The sequence below is a fragment of the Agrilus planipennis genome, unplaced genomic scaffold (genome assembly GCF_000699045.2).
Source record: "Agrilus planipennis isolate EAB-ADULT unplaced genomic scaffold, Apla_2.0 scaffold29, whole genome shotgun sequence".
Taxonomy (NCBI): Eukaryota; Metazoa; Arthropoda; class Insecta; order Coleoptera; family Buprestidae; genus Agrilus; species Agrilus planipennis.
The window spans coordinates 418,510-436,296 of record NW_020442462.1 but is presented as its reverse complement, the minus strand read 5'-3'; the positions used below and the strand labels follow the sequence as shown (position 1 = coordinate 436,296).

The following is a 17,787-nucleotide window of genomic DNA, read 5'->3' as shown; positions in this document are numbered from 1 at the left end:
CTCAGTGACAAGATGAAGCCTACTTTTACAACATTATGGGCTGTAGTGACATGAATTTTGGTAAACAATAAAACTTAAAATTTTATATCTCGACGAGACTCCCATGTCTCTACATATACAAGTCCTTATTACGTTTTAAATTAATTGATAATGAGACAGATAAAACTGTTGTTTAGAACAAGTGTACAGTTGACTATTAAGGTTCTGTCTTTAAAGGTAACACGACTTTTATATGGAGCCTATGCTGTTTCTTCTTATTCTGTCAGAAGGCTCTAGGTAATATCTCAGTAACGTAACAAGAGGAAGCCAATTGAAACTTTACCTAATTATGGATTGCAGTGGCATGAATTTTGGAAAACAATAAAACTTAAAATTTTCAATCCCAAAGAGACTCCCATGTCCCTATATTTATTACGTTTTGATTGATTTGAGTTGGATAAAACTGTTCTATAGAACAGGTAGTTACTTTTTAGGGTTCCGTACTAAAAGGTAACGTGGCTCTTTGCTCTTCTTCTGTCAGAAGACTCTATCTTACCAACCAACAATAGGATGCCAGATTGTAGACGGTAATGGAGTGAACTTCGGCAAATAATCAAATTCAAAAATTTGAATCTCATTGAGGTTTCATATTTCAAATAGTGGAGATGTGTGTCTAATCAGTCTCTTTCTGATGCCTTAAGATTATGAAATGATTGGAATGTCTAAGATCTATACACGTTTTATATTGAAAGAGGATTCTTTATTATAAAATAATACTACAAATACTGCATTTTGAACAGCTGCTCTTATCTCTATATTCGCTCTTTCTCTACTTTTTCTTCCCTTACATACCAGTATTGTTGTTTTATTTATTTTCATACAGTACTATTTTGTCAATACCGCCTCCATTTTATTTAAAGCTATCTCTAACTTCTCCAACTGCTCGTAATTTCACGGCAAACACAAGTTCTTTTAACATGGTATCATTTCCAACATATTTCCAAAATGTAAAATGTAGCATCGTGCTACAGATGGCGTTTACTGCGCCATTTATAATATTTTCTAAAACGCACTGTTAAGACAGCAGGTAAAGGTTGGTCTGTGTTCTGTCGGAGCTGCCTGCGACGTGCTGATGAGATCCAAAAAGATCGAAATCGCGATCCGCGTCTGGCAGTTTCGACAGAATACAGACCACTTCGAATTATTTTATATTTCCAAAAATTGCTTTCCCTTTTTACAACATGCTATGGGTATAATTTCAGTCAGAAACAGTCAGCGCAGTGTTTTGTTCGTTGTAACTGCGAACTAGCGCGACTAGACGCGACGCGAAACATCCCGTTGCGCGTACTCCGCACTTTCACGTCTCGGTACGTCCTCAATTCTCCATGTAATGTAATGGCTAATGCAATTTGAGCCGCTTTAGCAAGTTCACTGGTTGCACAGAATCAACAAAAGAGAGAACGAACGCTATTTGCGTCGCGAGCGAGCGTGAAAGCTATGTATGATGTTGTACCTACTGACGTAGACCGAGAGAACGAAAAGCGACGCCGACGACGACGCCTGTCGTCGATGGCAACGAAGCGTCGCAAACCAGTGGCGTACTTTCAACTTTACCGTCACTCGATTGAGTCGCATTATAAAACGCTTAAGGCAACAATACTTCCGGAATTAATGGCAGCGAATGGTTCAATTATGTCGTCTTTTGCACATCTTAAGCAGCAACTATTTGTTTTCATGGTTTGGATTAGTTAAAATATATCCAATGTCATTACGTTAGATTTATGCACAGTTACGGTTCTCATACTTTTGCGCCTTTGAACATCGCGTATTACGCGTTAATTCAATAATTCTCATTTTGAACCTTTTCAAGAACTGTATCCCACCAATTCTCAGGAAGTACCATGATACTTGTGAAGCAGCCGTTAATTTTTTCCTTTATAACCCTTTGGCATGCCTACCGCACACGTAGAATTCGTAACTACAGCTCACGCGCGAGAGGTAGGCCTTTTATCATATTCATTTTGTACATTTTAGTAACATTGACTGGGTGATTATTCTGTTTATTCTAACTACGTGCCTCGCTATACAACCAAGGAGGGAATTCCAGATAAAAAGATGATGAAAATATAGAAATCAGTGAAGCGCAGTTTTTTCATCGCGCAACCCAAGGCATTTTAAATTACCTCTACCTAGGTACATACACTGTTCATTCAAAAAGTTCTGGGACTAATTTTGTATAAAACCCATAATCAACGCTATTTATTATTTTTTTTATTCCCGCGGGATTGTCCACAACGAATTCTATAAAGATGCCCTGGGTCGACTTTTGACGAGTATTTTACCGCACTAGTGATTGGTTTCTTCTACATGACATTGTGCCAGCCCAGTCTTTGATCCTGTTTTACAATTTTTATCATAAAAGTCACTCAATGCAATTAAATTAAATATAAACTCTTTCTAAACTCCTGTTTCCTTTCGTAAAAGTCTCGGAACTTTTTGAATCAACTGTGTATATGGGTTTTGCACCGCCATATCGTAAGATACTATAGTTGAGACTTTCAAAATTGGCATAATTCGCAATAAATTATTTATAAGAATGAGCGTATCTTCTTTCTTGTTTCCAGTTGGGACTGTAGTCATTTGCTGCGTTTTGAATACGCCCTTGTTAAGTTTGGAAATGCTTCATGAGTAGTATACACAAAGTGAAAAGAGACAACCGAATAACAATAAAAGCAGTGCAGCGGCTAGAGGTTGCTTAGGCATGGAAAAAATCAGGGTTGGCTTTATAACTGCCTGGTTGGAATAATATCTTTAACTACCTAACATCTCTTTTCTATTGTTCGGCAAGTCATTTCGTTTTTTTTTGTGGAAATGAAAGGCAGTTTTCGTATAATAAACAAATACTTTATTAAATTATATATTGACCGTTCTGGTCCAACACCTTTTGCCATCTTTCTGGTAGTAGCATAATTCCACGCTCATAAAATTTTTGGTCTTTACTGATCGAGGAGGTTTTTGACCTCCACATTTGAGGTGAAGGTTTTACCGTCTAAAAAATTTTGGAGTGACCTGAACAAATAGTAATCCGATGGTGCCCGGTCTGGAGAATATGGTGGGTGTAGCATTGTATCCCATTCAAGCTGTAAAAGCTTTTGGCGAGTGACCAAATTTGTGTGAGATCTCGCGTTGTCTTGGTGAAACACTACACCTTTCCTGTTGATTAGTTCTGACCTTTTCTGTTGAAGTGCATCATTCAGTTTGTCCAGCTGATGACAGTAGACTTCCGAATTAATCGTTGTGTTATCCGGTAAAAGCTCAAAAAAAACGATTCCTTTAAAATCCCACCAAACAGACAGCATCACCTTTTTTTGGTGAATATCGGCTTTGGAAATGGTTTGAGCCGGTTCATCTTTTTTGCTCCATTACCTCTTGCGTTTGACGTTGTCGTATACAACCCATTTTTCGTCCCCAGTGATGATGCGCTTCAAAAACGGATCATTTTCGTGACGTTTGAGAAGCAAATCGCAGACGTCAATGCGGCGACACAGATTTCTCTCTGTGAACATGGGGAACCCATACATCGAGCTTCGAGGATAATCCCAGGCCTTTCAAGTGGTCATAAACTGTTGAATTTGATAAATTTAACCTCAATCCGATCTCACGTGTTGTTATTCGCCGGTTCACATCAACCTATGCCTTTATCGCGTCTTTATCAGCTTCAACCGGCCTTCTCAAACGTGGTGCATCTTCGACATCAAAATTTCCGGATCGAAATTTAGCGAACCAGTTCTGGCACTGGCGTACTGTCAACACACCTTCTCCAAACACATCAGTCAATTTCTTTCTAGTTTGAACAGCATTTTTACCCATTCTGTAGTAAAACAGTAAGATATGTCGAAAATGCTGCTTATCGCATTATTACTACTTTCATTTATTAAGTATTGCACCTTGAGAAGGGCTCAATGAGCAGAAAGCATTTTACTATATACCTACCTATAAGTAGGTACATCCATTTACCTACCAAATATCACTAGGGAATTAATCATCGTAACTTGTACGATAGGAATTCTATATTTCCCTCTTTCGTATGGCTTAAAAGTTCTCTTTACCCATATCTTTTGTAAATATGGGTTCGTTTTTTGCCCATCCCATCTTCTTGAAGTGCCTTTTTTAAGCCGTTATACTTACATTTATTTCTTGTCGGAAGTTTATATTCCATTGTTGGATGGTGTAGCAAGTTGTTAACAATAACTTATTGCGTTCTGCAGCAGTCGGTAAGTACACCCTCGTCGAGGTTCGTTTCCCCCAGGGGGCGCGGTGCACTATTCACTAATGTGCTGTCAGATTATAACGCACTTAAACCCCTTTTATCCATCTTGATCCTCTTGTATATAAACCGCTGTCTAATTCTCCAAATCCACCCGAAGCCACTTAAATTCATATACGAAAGAAGCCACGTTTATATACGAAGGTCGTTCCTGTGGGCTCTTATAGGTATTATTAAGCATCGAAAAAGTTTCAAGGGCTATCAGGGTGTACCTTTCATTAAACTGCAACAACACAAGCAAGTTTAAGGAGGTTATTAAAAAAAAAATTATATTCGTGTTAAACGGGGATGACAATAGCCAGGCAGCTGTTCCAAAAACTTAAGGTGTGATTTTAGGGCTTCCCATGCGTATGGTACCGAAGGAAAATTATTACTAAGAAGATGATGTTATAAAAATGAAGCTACTACATATTAATTTAAAAATTATTTTCAATTTTTATCTACTGGACTTATAGTGAATAAAAACTGAAAATGAATTTTCAAATTCATCATCATCATAAGGTCGTCAGTTTTGAGACTGGTTGGACACCCACGTCCACTCTTTCAACTTAGAACAACCCAGATCCTTAACTATTTGCGAACAGTAATCTAAATCTTTTCATGCCTGAGAAGGTGTCCTACTAACCTATCTCGCCTATTCCTTATTTACTTCCATGGAGTCCTCTGCTCTCCTATTCCTCTTCATTTCTAACCTTCCCAAATTAATACTTAATAATTAATCACTAGGAATTTCAAAATGTTTCAATGGACACACTTCAAATTTTGCAGTAAAAAAAAGAGGAAATTGTTTATAAATTATTATTTTTTTCCTTATTTTTGAGTACCTATCTACATGCAAAATTAAAACAGCGATAGTAATGGTGTTGATTTTGGAAACATACACTTTTGAGAGAAGTACAGATACTTTCTCATAATTTTTTTTTCATGTTAAAATTTACCTACTCCGTCCTTGTCCTAACGGTTAATTTATACAGAGTAATAGGGCTTTAAATAAAACGTGGACTATATTATTCTACGAAAAGATCGTTATGTACAAATGCACTGTTCGCTAACAGGATTGTGGTTTTCCATTATATAAAACCTTCAAGTATTTCATCAATTACTTAACTGACACGTATTCACATAGACTCGTGTCAAACAGTTTTATTTAATTTCTACGTTCATGTAAAGAGCAACATAATACACATGTGGGCATTTTTCTTTTCATCTGATATCTTTCCAACAAAATGATAGTTTATTTACATAGATATGCTAGGTTCAGATGCTGAATTCGGACGAATGCCGAAATTAATTAGCAGATCGCGACATATTCTGAGTAAAATGAGCAGATTCTAATATGATGATTATTTAGGTGTAAGTTCATGTAAGGTCGCCATCTATTTAAATACAATTGTAGTTTCTGGTCAGATGTTGAAATCGACCACTACCCAAAAGCTTTAGTCACAGCGCGTTGCGATTATGGAAAAACCGTCACCTACCCGACTAGAATTTATAAGTACCCCATACTTATAAAATGCAATAGAAATGATAGGGGAGATAGACTGATAGAATTTTGCGATAAACATAACTTAACCGACGCGAATACTTTATTCAACCATCACGTTAGGAGGCGCTATACGTGGAAGATGCCAGGTGATATCAGTTAGATTACATACTTGTTATAGGTAAAGATTTAAAAATCAAGTGAAGGACTGTAGGAGTTATCCAGGAGCAGATATTGGTAGCGATCATAACTCAGCAGTTATAAAGGTCAATCTTAAATTCAAAATTCTGAGAAAGAGGGGAGGTAGAAGACGTCTTGACTTACAAAAGCTAAAATGTATTGAAAAGCGTCATAGGCTAGCTACAAGGACAAACGAAATCTAAAGGTGGCGGGAGAAACGAATGACAGGGACATAGAGACAGAATGGAACTGCTTAAAACGTACCTAAAGTCAGCAGCTACAGGAAACTCTGGTTAACAAATGAGATTGTATTGTAATACAAAAACAGGACAGTCGAAGAAGGGCAAAATAGATATAAGGCTATAGAGTGGGAAATAATTAAGAAATAAAACGATAAAATAATCACGAATCAAAAATACGACAGGTGTATTGCGTTAGGCAAGTCAACTGTCAACCGAATACCCTATTATATTTTTAATGAGCAGGTGTTGAAAATCGTCTAGTAGTTGTACTGAAAAATTGCGTACGTTTTGTTTCAGAAGAAGACCTTATGCACCATGCTTCGATGGGCCAGAGTACGATTTTCACTCACGCGGCTGGTCACAGTGGCATCAACCAGCTGGGGGGCGTCTATGTGAACGGCCGTCCTTTGCCGGACTCCACGCGCCAGAAGATCGTCGAGTTGGCTCATTCGGGCGCGCGTCCCTGCGACATTTCGCGCATCCTGCAGGTCTCGAATGGCTGTGTCTCAAAGATCTTAGGAAGGTATGAATGGTTAGAGTGTTGATTTCAGCAGGTGACCTTGCTCAGCTGATGCGATATTGTTCCAGGTATTACGAGACCGGATCCATTAAACCGAGAGCGATCGGCGGATCCAAACCGCGAGTTGCTACCGCGCCCGTCGTCAACAAAATTGCCGAGTACAAACGGGAGTGTCCGTCGATTTTTGCGTGGGAAATAAGGGACCGGCTCCTGTCGGAAGGAGTCTGCAATAACGACAACATCCCAAGCGTAAGTCACTCTTTTTATTCTCCATTTTTTTTATAATCATTGGTATCTTGATGTCTCTGTTGTGCTACTTCAAAATCCATTTTTATTAATAAGCTTTGAAAGTATCTAAGTGTCTTTTGTTGTATCAGACAATAACTTCTTCTGGTTCAAACTAAACCAATTATTTCGCCAAAATTAAGAAGCTTTTTTAGAGTAAACCCAAACTGACGATACTTATACATTTAGTAAATTGTTTATCTCTACTACTACTATGGGTATGACCATTAGCTCCAAGTCAAGGAAAATTTAGCAAATTTAGCTAGATACGCTTTATTTGACTAATCGGTAAATAAGATCCATATTTCTATACAATAAAAATTTTCGACTTCAACAGTTTTAAACATAAAAATTTTTGAATATGGGAGAAGTAAGCATCAAGGTTATATGCTTCAATCCAAAAATCCTATAATCTCTTCCCTAATATTTTCTGTATATATTCGTGCCTAGTCTCAATTAACATCTGTAAACATATGAGAGAAACCTGGCTATTTAGGCAGTTTTCAAAAATTAACTCTCAAGGATGAAATGGGATTGCTACCTACGTTTGCATTTAAAAAAGATAGCGACGTGACATAAAATTAAAACTCTAAAAAGATAAATGGGAAGTTTTATGGAGAAACAATACTAATTTTTGAGGGTATTAAACGATTTCCTGCGCGAGATATATACTCATATATTACGTCATTGCCCACGACATCAACTCAGTAGGTGGTAGGATAGAAGAGATATGTTTCAATCCATAACTTTTTTCAAAACATGTAATCCTTCTCTAGCAGTTTGTTATTTCAAAAAATTAAATTAGAAAATATGTCGATCAGTAATGGATCAGCATCAGTTAACATTTCGTCAACTGATGTTTCAATTTGAAGTACATACTCAACTCCAAACGTCGTCATTCCTTAAACGTTTACCAAATTCGTTTCATCAAAACGATTACATTAACTTTCCTTTAATTAACTGCCTAAAACTTCAGGTAAAGATGCACCTGGAGGAGAAGGCGCTTACAAATTGATGGTATCATCTTACTACATCATATAATATAGCAAACAGGCATTGACATCCGGTTGTAGCCGAAGAGCCTCCTGCAGCCCCCTTGTTTGCGATCTATTCATTGTCTAATATGAGATTTGTTTCTGTTTACGTAACGTGCACAAGACTGTGTGCCTCTCTGAAGTATCAACGACAAGACCAGGAACATGAACTCCTCTTGTTTGTACTAGACGCGCGACGGAGTCACGTATTCCAGGTAAACGGACGGGATGGCGCGACGCGGTACAAACCATCAGCATTCAGTTGGTTGACTGGATCCTCGGTAATAATAATATAGCGTCGTCTTTCGTGTCGTCGGTCGGTTGCCAAGGTGAATCCTTAACGTTTTTAATATGTCAGCCATTCTCGAAACAAAATGCCGGTGGAACGGCACGAACGCCGGTCTCTTTATAGCACTCTTTTTGAGAAAACAATAAGCAAAGCTAAAGTTTTAAATAATAAGTAATAGATTGAATCATAATAGGCTGCAAATGCGATCCTTCGACCAAAAACGCAAAAAAAGGACATTGTTAATCCTCTTTTATCTATTATCCTCAAAAACAATATATGTAGTAGGTACATAACAGATACTCTATTGTTTTGGTTATATAGGGGAGAAAAACTAAATTGTAGAAACATCTTCAAAAGCCATAAATTTATACTACGCGCAATAATAATAAACTACCCCCATACAGGGCCCGATGTAAAGCAAGCCGGACTAATGCATAGAGTAACAAAAATGAAGGGCGGCAAAATTGAGGACGTCGGGGGGTTGCACACAGCGAAAAATCTGATAAAAATTAAAATGGCCAGCAGCCCGAAAAAAACGTTTTTTTTTTTAATTATTATTTTAGCTAGAGGCTGTAAATTTTTCTGAAGTTTCTGTCTTATAATTTTGTTAGTGCTGTCTCCTAATAAATAGTCAAGCAGGAAGAAGGAAATACCTTATATAACATCATCCTAATACGTTCGTGTTGATGATTTGTTTAACAACTGGATGTAACGTCTTTAAAAAAAAAATGGAAATGTATTTTCACATTAATATTTGATATTAATCACTATTAAATGTCAGTGTTTCATATATATATAGTATTAATATAATTACTTCAGTGCGACACATCTGTGACTTAATAAGTACGGTTTGTCGTTGTTGCTGTTGTCACCTCTCGTAGCTTAATCGTCAGAACATTGGTGCGTAACGCTAAAGGTCCCGGGTTCGATTTCCGGCGAAGGTGAAACAATAGCTACAAATTTTTTCTTATTAACCTGAGGTAATTTACAAAGGGTAAAAAATTGAAAAATGAATTTTCACATTAATATTTGATATTAACCACTATTAAATGTCAAAATGTTTCATGAATATGTAACATCAGTAGTACTAGTAGTAAAATAATATGCAGCAATTACATGAAAACCAAACTTTTTTATTCCACACGCTTCTCTTACCGCTGATTTGTGTGTTTGGTTGTAAAATAAACTTTCTTCAGAGACAATGAAGTCTACACCAATTGCCGTATCTCTCAATTTTAGCGAATATAGTTTCTTCAGATAATTAAAACTTCAACGTGTGAGTTTGTGCAAATAAAATAAATTAATCCTTCTGAATAAATCTTAAACAACTTATACGTATCAGCAGTACCGTTAATAACGTTTTAATTGAAATATTCTTGTTTTATATTTTAAAACGGCTTTTGATACGGTTTTACACGCATGCAGTTAATTATTATGTAAAAGCTCCAACATATAAATAATGAAAATGGGTATTAATTTTAAATTAATACGTGTAGATACAGTAATTAGAAATAAATGTATAAATGCCGCAAGCAGCCATTTATTAGGTGCTTAATGAAGTAGAGAAAAAGACGAATAAATAGAATTTGTCGGTTAAATTTCATCGGAACACTATTTTAGATTACATTGCAATTTACGTACGATTTATAATAAGAACAATTATCAAGTGTCCGTTAAAAGAATGACAGTCGTATATACACTTTTGTACTTATATATGTGTTAATTAAAATGTCTGTAGTAATTATATCCTTACTTCGCCAGGTTTCATATCAACAAGTGGTTTTAATAAACGAATGAAGTTAAATGTCAAATAGCGTATAAAATCGGTCGTATTAATTTATCGTCACTTTTACCAAAGAGTATTTCTTATTAACTTGTTCTTTAACGATATACTGTATGTTTCTAATTAAGCATATTATGATACATTGATTATATTCGTTCTGAAAACGACGATTTTTTTCATTGTATATATTATAAATGGGTAAATTGTTTTTATTGTATTTTTTGTTTAACTTTATGATATAATTTGCAACTTCTTTCCCGTAAGACACTTTTTAGCCCCTCAAACTGTTAATTGTTAGGTCGAAAAAAATAAAAAATATCTTTTTGCAAGGCAGAACACCACGCACCACGGTCTTGTTTTTAAACAATATGCAGCCCAGATTCTTTGGTAATTAAATATAAATGAATGTTTTCCTGCAATTTTTTAAGTTTCTAGATGAGCTCCTAATCTTCGTCTGCCTAGATCTTTGAGATCCCCATTAGGCTCAAATGTAGATATTGTAGGCATCTGTCGTATATTATAACTGATAAAATTGTTGAGTTTATGTCATTATTATTTCCAGTACCTGCAGTTAGGTATCTACAAGGAAACGTTATTTAATAAGCATTATGTATTCACTCAATCCATTTCCAGGCGAGGATTCCTTGACGTGACAGCGCGTGTTTGTGACAGTCGTTAATGTTAATAAGACATTATTCAGTTCGTTGGTAATCATTTCATTAGAGGGGTGTTATTAAAAGAAACCATTAATTGATATTTAGGCATTCTGAAGTATTGATGAAATATTACTTCAGCATCAAAAAATTCCTTATAGTACGTGAAAAATTCACCTTCAGTTTTTCTGTCCAATACAGAGAAGGATACCTTAGGGTACCTTTTATCCAGAAAAATATTTCTGTTACCGAAGAATAGAAAAACTAGTTTTATGTGTTCGATTTCACACCCCAACTACTCTACCGATCATTATCAAATTTTGCATACACAATATAAGGGATACAGAGAAGGATACCTTAGGGTACCTTCTATCCACAAAAATTCTGTTCCTAAGGGATAGAAAAATAAGTTTTATGTGTTCGATTTCACCCCCCAACTACTCTATCGATCATTATAAAGTTTTGCACACACAATATCAGGGATACAGAGAAGGATACCTTAGGGTACCTTCTATCCAGAAAAATTCTGTTCCTAAGGGATAGAAAAATAAGTTTTATGTGTTCGATTTCACCCCCCAACTACTCTATCGATCATTATAAAGTTTTGCACACACAATATTAGGGATACAGAGAAGGATATACCTTAGGGTACCTTCATTCCAGAAAAAAATCTGTTTCCGAGAGATAGAAAAAATTAGTTTTATGTGGTAGTCGATATCATTTATTTTTTTATATTTACGATATCAACGCGAGCTAATGGTAACTATCTGCAGACGCATATACCGGATCATCTGCCTTAAATCTAAACCTAATAAGTGCCTACATAAAATGAAACGGTAGTCTCATCAATAAAAAATATCGAAACGAATTCGCCAACAATAGTAGCGTGAATACGTATAGAGGTAGGTAGAGGATCATACCTACCTATAGGTAGCACTTGTGAACCGATAAGCCAAATTTGCTAAAGCTCTAGCTTTTGTATTCGCCGACCCACTCCGTGTGTTTGCCTTTCAAGAGCACAAGAGGAATTTCAGATGCTCGGAAAGAACGGCTTTGTTGTCATAATGATGTCGACATGGACAACAATTGCACCCTCTTGTGCTTTCAATTGGATAGGAAATCTCAAGATTTGCAAACACACACACACAAACATTTAATTATACGTACTACACATGTGGTGAACGTGTTTCAAAGGATTAGTGAATAAGGGACGACACTCGTTTCATCCAGTTTTTAAGGAACGAGTGTAATTCATCGTTAAATTCGTTTTTATAATAATTACGGTTTTTATAATTTATAAAGTGTTTCATAAAACCAACTTGCTAGAACCTCTACAACTCGAACATCAAGGGAGACGCCAAAAAATTCGAGTTATAGAGTTTTCGACTTATGCAGGATTTTAATTCGACTTGAAGAGGATAAGATTTGGTGCACTAACATTGCCGGCAAATCCTTAAAGTCCATAACTTAGCTTTCTTCGAACTATAAACGTAATAAGTTTTAAATTATCGAGTTGTAAAGGTTGTAAAATAAAACATTACTGTCCGAGATACAGAGGTTAAATTTAATTTTTCGAATTATAGAGGGAAATATGTACCAAAATAGCTTGCAGGAACTCACTGATTATTCCAACTAATAGAGGGTTGAGATTTCGAGTAATGGAGGTTTTGGGGCTTGAAGGAAAGGGAACAAAACATTTTTTCGAGTTTTGGAGGTTCAACTTAAAGAAGTTCTACTGTATTGTGCATTTCATGGGTCATGTATGTATCTGTACATCATCTAGAGAAGAAATGACGTGTTCCAGACTGATCGGTCGTGGTCCAGAAAGTTTTTATTAATAAACAATATTGTTTGCATATACTGAAGATGTCTTACAGTTTGAGACGAAACAATTGGCAGATTTGATTTCTATACTGGTTCTATAGGAAAAACATTAACTTAAAGAGGTTCTACTGTATATCAAAAATTGATCACTTCGATGAGAGGATTAAGACAAGACATGAATTAAATGAATTTTCAAGAAATATTTGAGTAAACATTTGCAGAATACCTACTCATTTTAATTTATCACGAGTCGCCACTGTATTTGGTGTTGGGTACCGACAGCGCAGAACAAGATGTTGCAAAGTTGACTGATTCGTAAAAAACGAAAGTATCCGAAAACCTTCCCTTATTGTCTTTAAAGTCCCATCAAATAACCATTCGATCTTAAAAAAATACTGGTTATTTCAGTGTTACCGACTTCCATTTTATTAACATGTAGCTATAGAAAAGCATTGTTTTCTTGACCTCTCCACCTTTTGGCAAATTTTGGCCCCGCTACTGATCATCACAAAGAAATATGGTTCAAATTCAATACATTTTATAATCTGGCTACTAACTTACTATCTTTTACGATAATTGTTTTATTTAAGGAAATAATTACCCAAAAACTTGTTCATTTTATAAGATTGCTAAATTTATGGGACGATACGTGAAGACGCTGTCATAAGCAATCCCCTTGTTTAAATATTCCACATCTTTGTATCTTCTCCCTCGCATCGTTTCCGTAATCGTCGTTGGTCCATCGAGCCTGCTGCTTGTCGCTACGTTGTTGTCAACGGCTCCCTTGTTACATTCGGTCCGGCCAAAGCGCAACCAATCAGCTGGAAGGATTTTTTAATATATGTAATAACTAGGCTCGGGGAAAGCGCTTGCGTCGTCGTACGTTCTTCTATTCTGTATCGACACGAAATGTACGCAATGCGTGCAGAAACGGCGCCTGCGATGTCTTGATGCTGTCGTCTGCTGGTCTACGTCACGGCCGCCGCTGATTAAAAAAGAGGGAAACAATAATAATGACGATGAGCACAACCGACCGAGCGTCCGTTTGTTCGTCGAAAATGGCGGATGTTCCGGTCCGCATTGGACAGCTGGCTCCGCAATTGTTTCTATGATAATAGGGCGGGAACAAAGGAATCAATGGCTCTTTCTCGTGGAACGCTGGTTGCAACGCGTTTTGTTTTGTTACATTCGCTTCCAGAGCCCTCATCATTCGAATAACTGCCCATGATGATCAAGACAACAACGAACTATATATGTGGTTTAGTATTTTAATACGAGCTCTGTTCAAATAGGATCGCGAATTTTGAATTTCCGCGGATTACGTATATTCGATTTTCGATTTTTTATGGTGTTATGTTGGTACTCATGTCTCTAACTTATACCGACAAGTTTCAGCCACGTTGAATGTTCAATTCTTTTTTGACAGCTGCTTTGCTTGCACATGTTTTGGATCGTCTTCGATTTTTGCCAATTCAAAAAAATGGAGGGCCAAGAAGATGTGAATGACAAAGAGAGTGCCAGACGCCCGAGCACGTCAACAACAGACGAAAACATTGATGAAGTGAAGAAAATAGTATTGACCAATCATCGAATTACCGTTGAAGAAGTTGCTGAGGAGCTAAACATATCGATTGGCTCCTGCTGTCCGATTTTTACCAACGATTTGGGCATGAGGAAGGTTGCCGCGAAATTCGTACCAAAATTGCTCAATTTCGATCAAAAACAGCATCGCATTAACATTGCTGTGGAGCTGTTGGACTCGGTCTGCGACGATCCAAATTTGCTCCCCAGGGTCATAACTGATGACGAATAATGGGTTTATGGTTATGACGTGACAAAGCTCAATCATCCCAACGGAAGCTGTCAGACGAACCAAGAATGAAGATTTTGCTTATAGTTTTCTTCGATTGCAGGAGCATGGTGCATCATGAGTTCTTGTCACAGAGTAGTGTAAGTTATGCGCTATTTTGGGCGAAGTAATCCGCCAGAAACGCTCGGATTTGTGGAAGAACAAAAACGGCTTTTTCACTTAGATAACGTCGCTTTTCACACACTGTTGCTTATACGCGAATTTTTTGCCAAAACCAACACACTTATATCGCCGCAGCCACTGTATTCCCCAGATCTGACTCCCCGTGACTTTTTCTTGTTCCCGAAACTGAAGAGGTCATGAAAAGACGACGCAACGTTACGATTTACGAGGTAAAGACAGCATGGAAGAAGGTGAACAAGATCACAAAAAATGATTTTCTGAAGTGGTTCGAGGATTGGAAAAATCGTTGGCGCAAGTATATAATATGTGGTGGAGATTACTTTGAAGGAGACGAAATAAATATTCATGAATAAATAAATAAATTTTGAAAATACACAAAATTTGCGATACTTTTTGAAAAAACCTCATATATCCACTGGCCATTACCAGAATTAAATCAAAGAGGTTTTTTAAAACCTATTACTGATGAAAGACATCCATTATTTTGTATTACTTGGTTTCACTAAAATGTATATTCTATCTGACGATACCGTTTAGACCAAAGGGCCACTATCATAGAGTAGTAGGTACTTGCCCAAAAATCCCGTCCCATTCCAATCCGCGCATCTACATTTGCTTAATATGACCCGTTGCAGAAAACGATATCGTGAAATCTAATAATGATATTCAGTGAAACTAACACAAGTGTTTTTTTACAAACAATGCATCATAGACAGTCAAAATAGTTATAGGTACAAATTATTTATCAATAATTGTACCTATTAGGTTGCAGGGCAATGATGTTATGTCGAAACAGTATGTAATAGTGTACGTTCTACGTATAACCAAAATTGCTATCTTCAATTACTTCATATACCTATTTAACTATTAAATTCGCCGTTAGTGATGTCGACCGAGCGGCATGTGCTAGAGGTTTAGGTAAACATTTAGCTATAGCATTTGGAATGACACCGGTTCGACTCTGGATCCGTCTGTCTTGGTCCAAGTTTATTTATTGTTTTCTTGGATCAATGCTGGGGTAATAATATTTCACAGATAATCTTTCACTCTCTTCTGTTTTCATTTCGTGCGGCTAATCTTTCTCGCCTTCAATCATCACCCACCCATTCCTACGATTCCTAAAAGGATGCTGAAGAAGGCCCTGAATGAAACACCCAACTGGAAACCGTCAGGACATGGTGCGTAATTCCGATCTCATCAGCACGCCACAAACAAGACAGCTTTTGACTGAAAATTCAATTGTGTCCTCCAACTTATGCACTTTCGCTTTCATGCGACATAAAATGAAAAAATACTGACAAAGAAATGTCTAATTTCTATGTTCAATGAACGCTTCTATATAAGTATCTACAGGCCTGACGCTGGAATCTGGCTGAAATTTTAAAATGGCGTGGATGCGCGGTGGCAAAAGTAGGCAGTTTTAGGTATAAAGATTGCAGCCCTCATTCTTCAGTATTCCTATCAGGGGCGTAGATTAAATATTCAAAAATAGGGATCAGTGAGCAAGTAATAGACAGACAAACAGAAGAACTAATTGTTGATGTTGGTGACAGTGATAGAGATTCCCATGATGAGAGTGAATGTGAAAACTAACTATAAAACAAAAGCAATAGGTTAATTTTTTCTTTTTGTCATGTTTTTACATTATTTTCTAGTACGCTACTGTCCTATGTGTATTAATACTATAATTTACGCCTACTGAAAGCTTATTTGTGCATAGGTTCCAAGTGACTTACCCAAATAGGTCATAAATGGGTAAGTACCTGCGCGACCGCTCGCCAGCTTCCTTCGTCAGACCTGTACCTATGTACCAGTGTTCGGAACCGTACGATAATTATCGTACACATACGATAATTTCATTTCTACGTACGATGTACGATATCATATTATTATCGTACGCAGATATTACGATAATTTTCATGCATTCAAAATTTATTTTATTCGTACCCTCTCAGATAATATCACGAAGACTTTTTTTTTTATTTTTGCTCACAGCGCTAAAACATTTTTGTTAGTCGCAGTGTTAAATTTAGAAGAACGTGCCTGCAACAAAAGAACGTTATCATGCTAGTATGTAGGTTTTTCCTCGGCAGATAACATCCCTTCTTGTTGGTCACCAGATGGGTCGATGGTCTTCCCATCCACAATTTTGTGATTGTAGTCATGCAGTCACTAACCATAGCCTAAGGTCAAAAACACCCCACTAACATACCTCCACCCCCTATATCTTGTTATATTTAAGTATTTTTCTATCTATTATTGATTTTTAATTTAAAGGGTGGGGGTAGTTCAGGTCTGTCTTTTTACACGATTAATACGAGTAATTTACTAATTATAGTGATTATTTTGAAAAGTACGATAATTTTGCTCCATGTACGATAATTCTACGCTACAGGTACGATAGTTTCCTCGCTTCAGGTTGTGAACACTGGTACAAGTGTCCATCAGTGACTTACTGGAAATTATTGAATGCGGAGGGGTGTTGTGTTTCGACCTGCAAACATTTACTTAATTTTCTTGTTTTACAGTATTCTATTACCTCCTGCAAACTCCGCAATTATTTCAGTTACACTCTATGTTTATTCTATTGTCTACTTGTTTCCATGTTTCCACCTTCACATAACTGCAGTGTCGTCCGCAAAGGAAATTATGCTGGGAATTGTATTGAGTACCTAGATTATTTATAAATATTAGAAATATATGAGCCCAAATTTGTACCCTGGTACACCCACAAGTACAGGGAGACTGAGACTCTTAGATAGTGTTTTGTCTTCTTTTACTATATCTTTTTAATTTGTCTAACATTTTTTTGCGGTTTACAATGGAACAGATCTTAACTAGCGAGAAGAGGTACTCGGATTTGTAATTTTTTTCGTATTGATGGTACTTGAAGGTCAGCTATAGGGCATTAATTTGCCGCAAGAGTAGCGCGCGCTTTCCATCCTTTCAGCCTCTCCTTTCCTTTTTCATAATCGATGAAAATAACTTTTTCGAGTAAAAAGTATGATGTCCCAAGCAAAATTAAATAAAAATTATTATTACTAGACCAAAATAGGATGAACGGTGGCATAACTACGCCCTATGATGCGCCCTGGACGCTGGTAATCTTCAGCTGATGACTGTTAGTCTGTTTCCAGCTTCTTTGAGTTACGTTGTGTTCAGAAGAGCGGATGCACATCAATTAGCCTAAGTTAT

General features: G+C 36.7%; 1 protein-coding gene across 1 annotated transcript in view; it reads left to right on the top strand.

Moving 5' to 3' along the window:
• LOC108744433 (paired box protein Pax-6-like) overlaps positions 1-17,787 on the top strand; it is a 91,008-nt gene that overhangs the window by 15,192 nt on the left and 58,029 nt on the right. The window contains exons 3-4 of the mRNA XM_018480188.1: positions 6,509-6,734; positions 6,800-6,980. Of these exons, the coding sequence (XP_018335690.1) occupies positions 6,509-6,734; positions 6,800-6,980 (407 nt within the window). The remainder of the gene's footprint in view (positions 1-6,508; positions 6,735-6,799; positions 6,981-17,787) is intronic.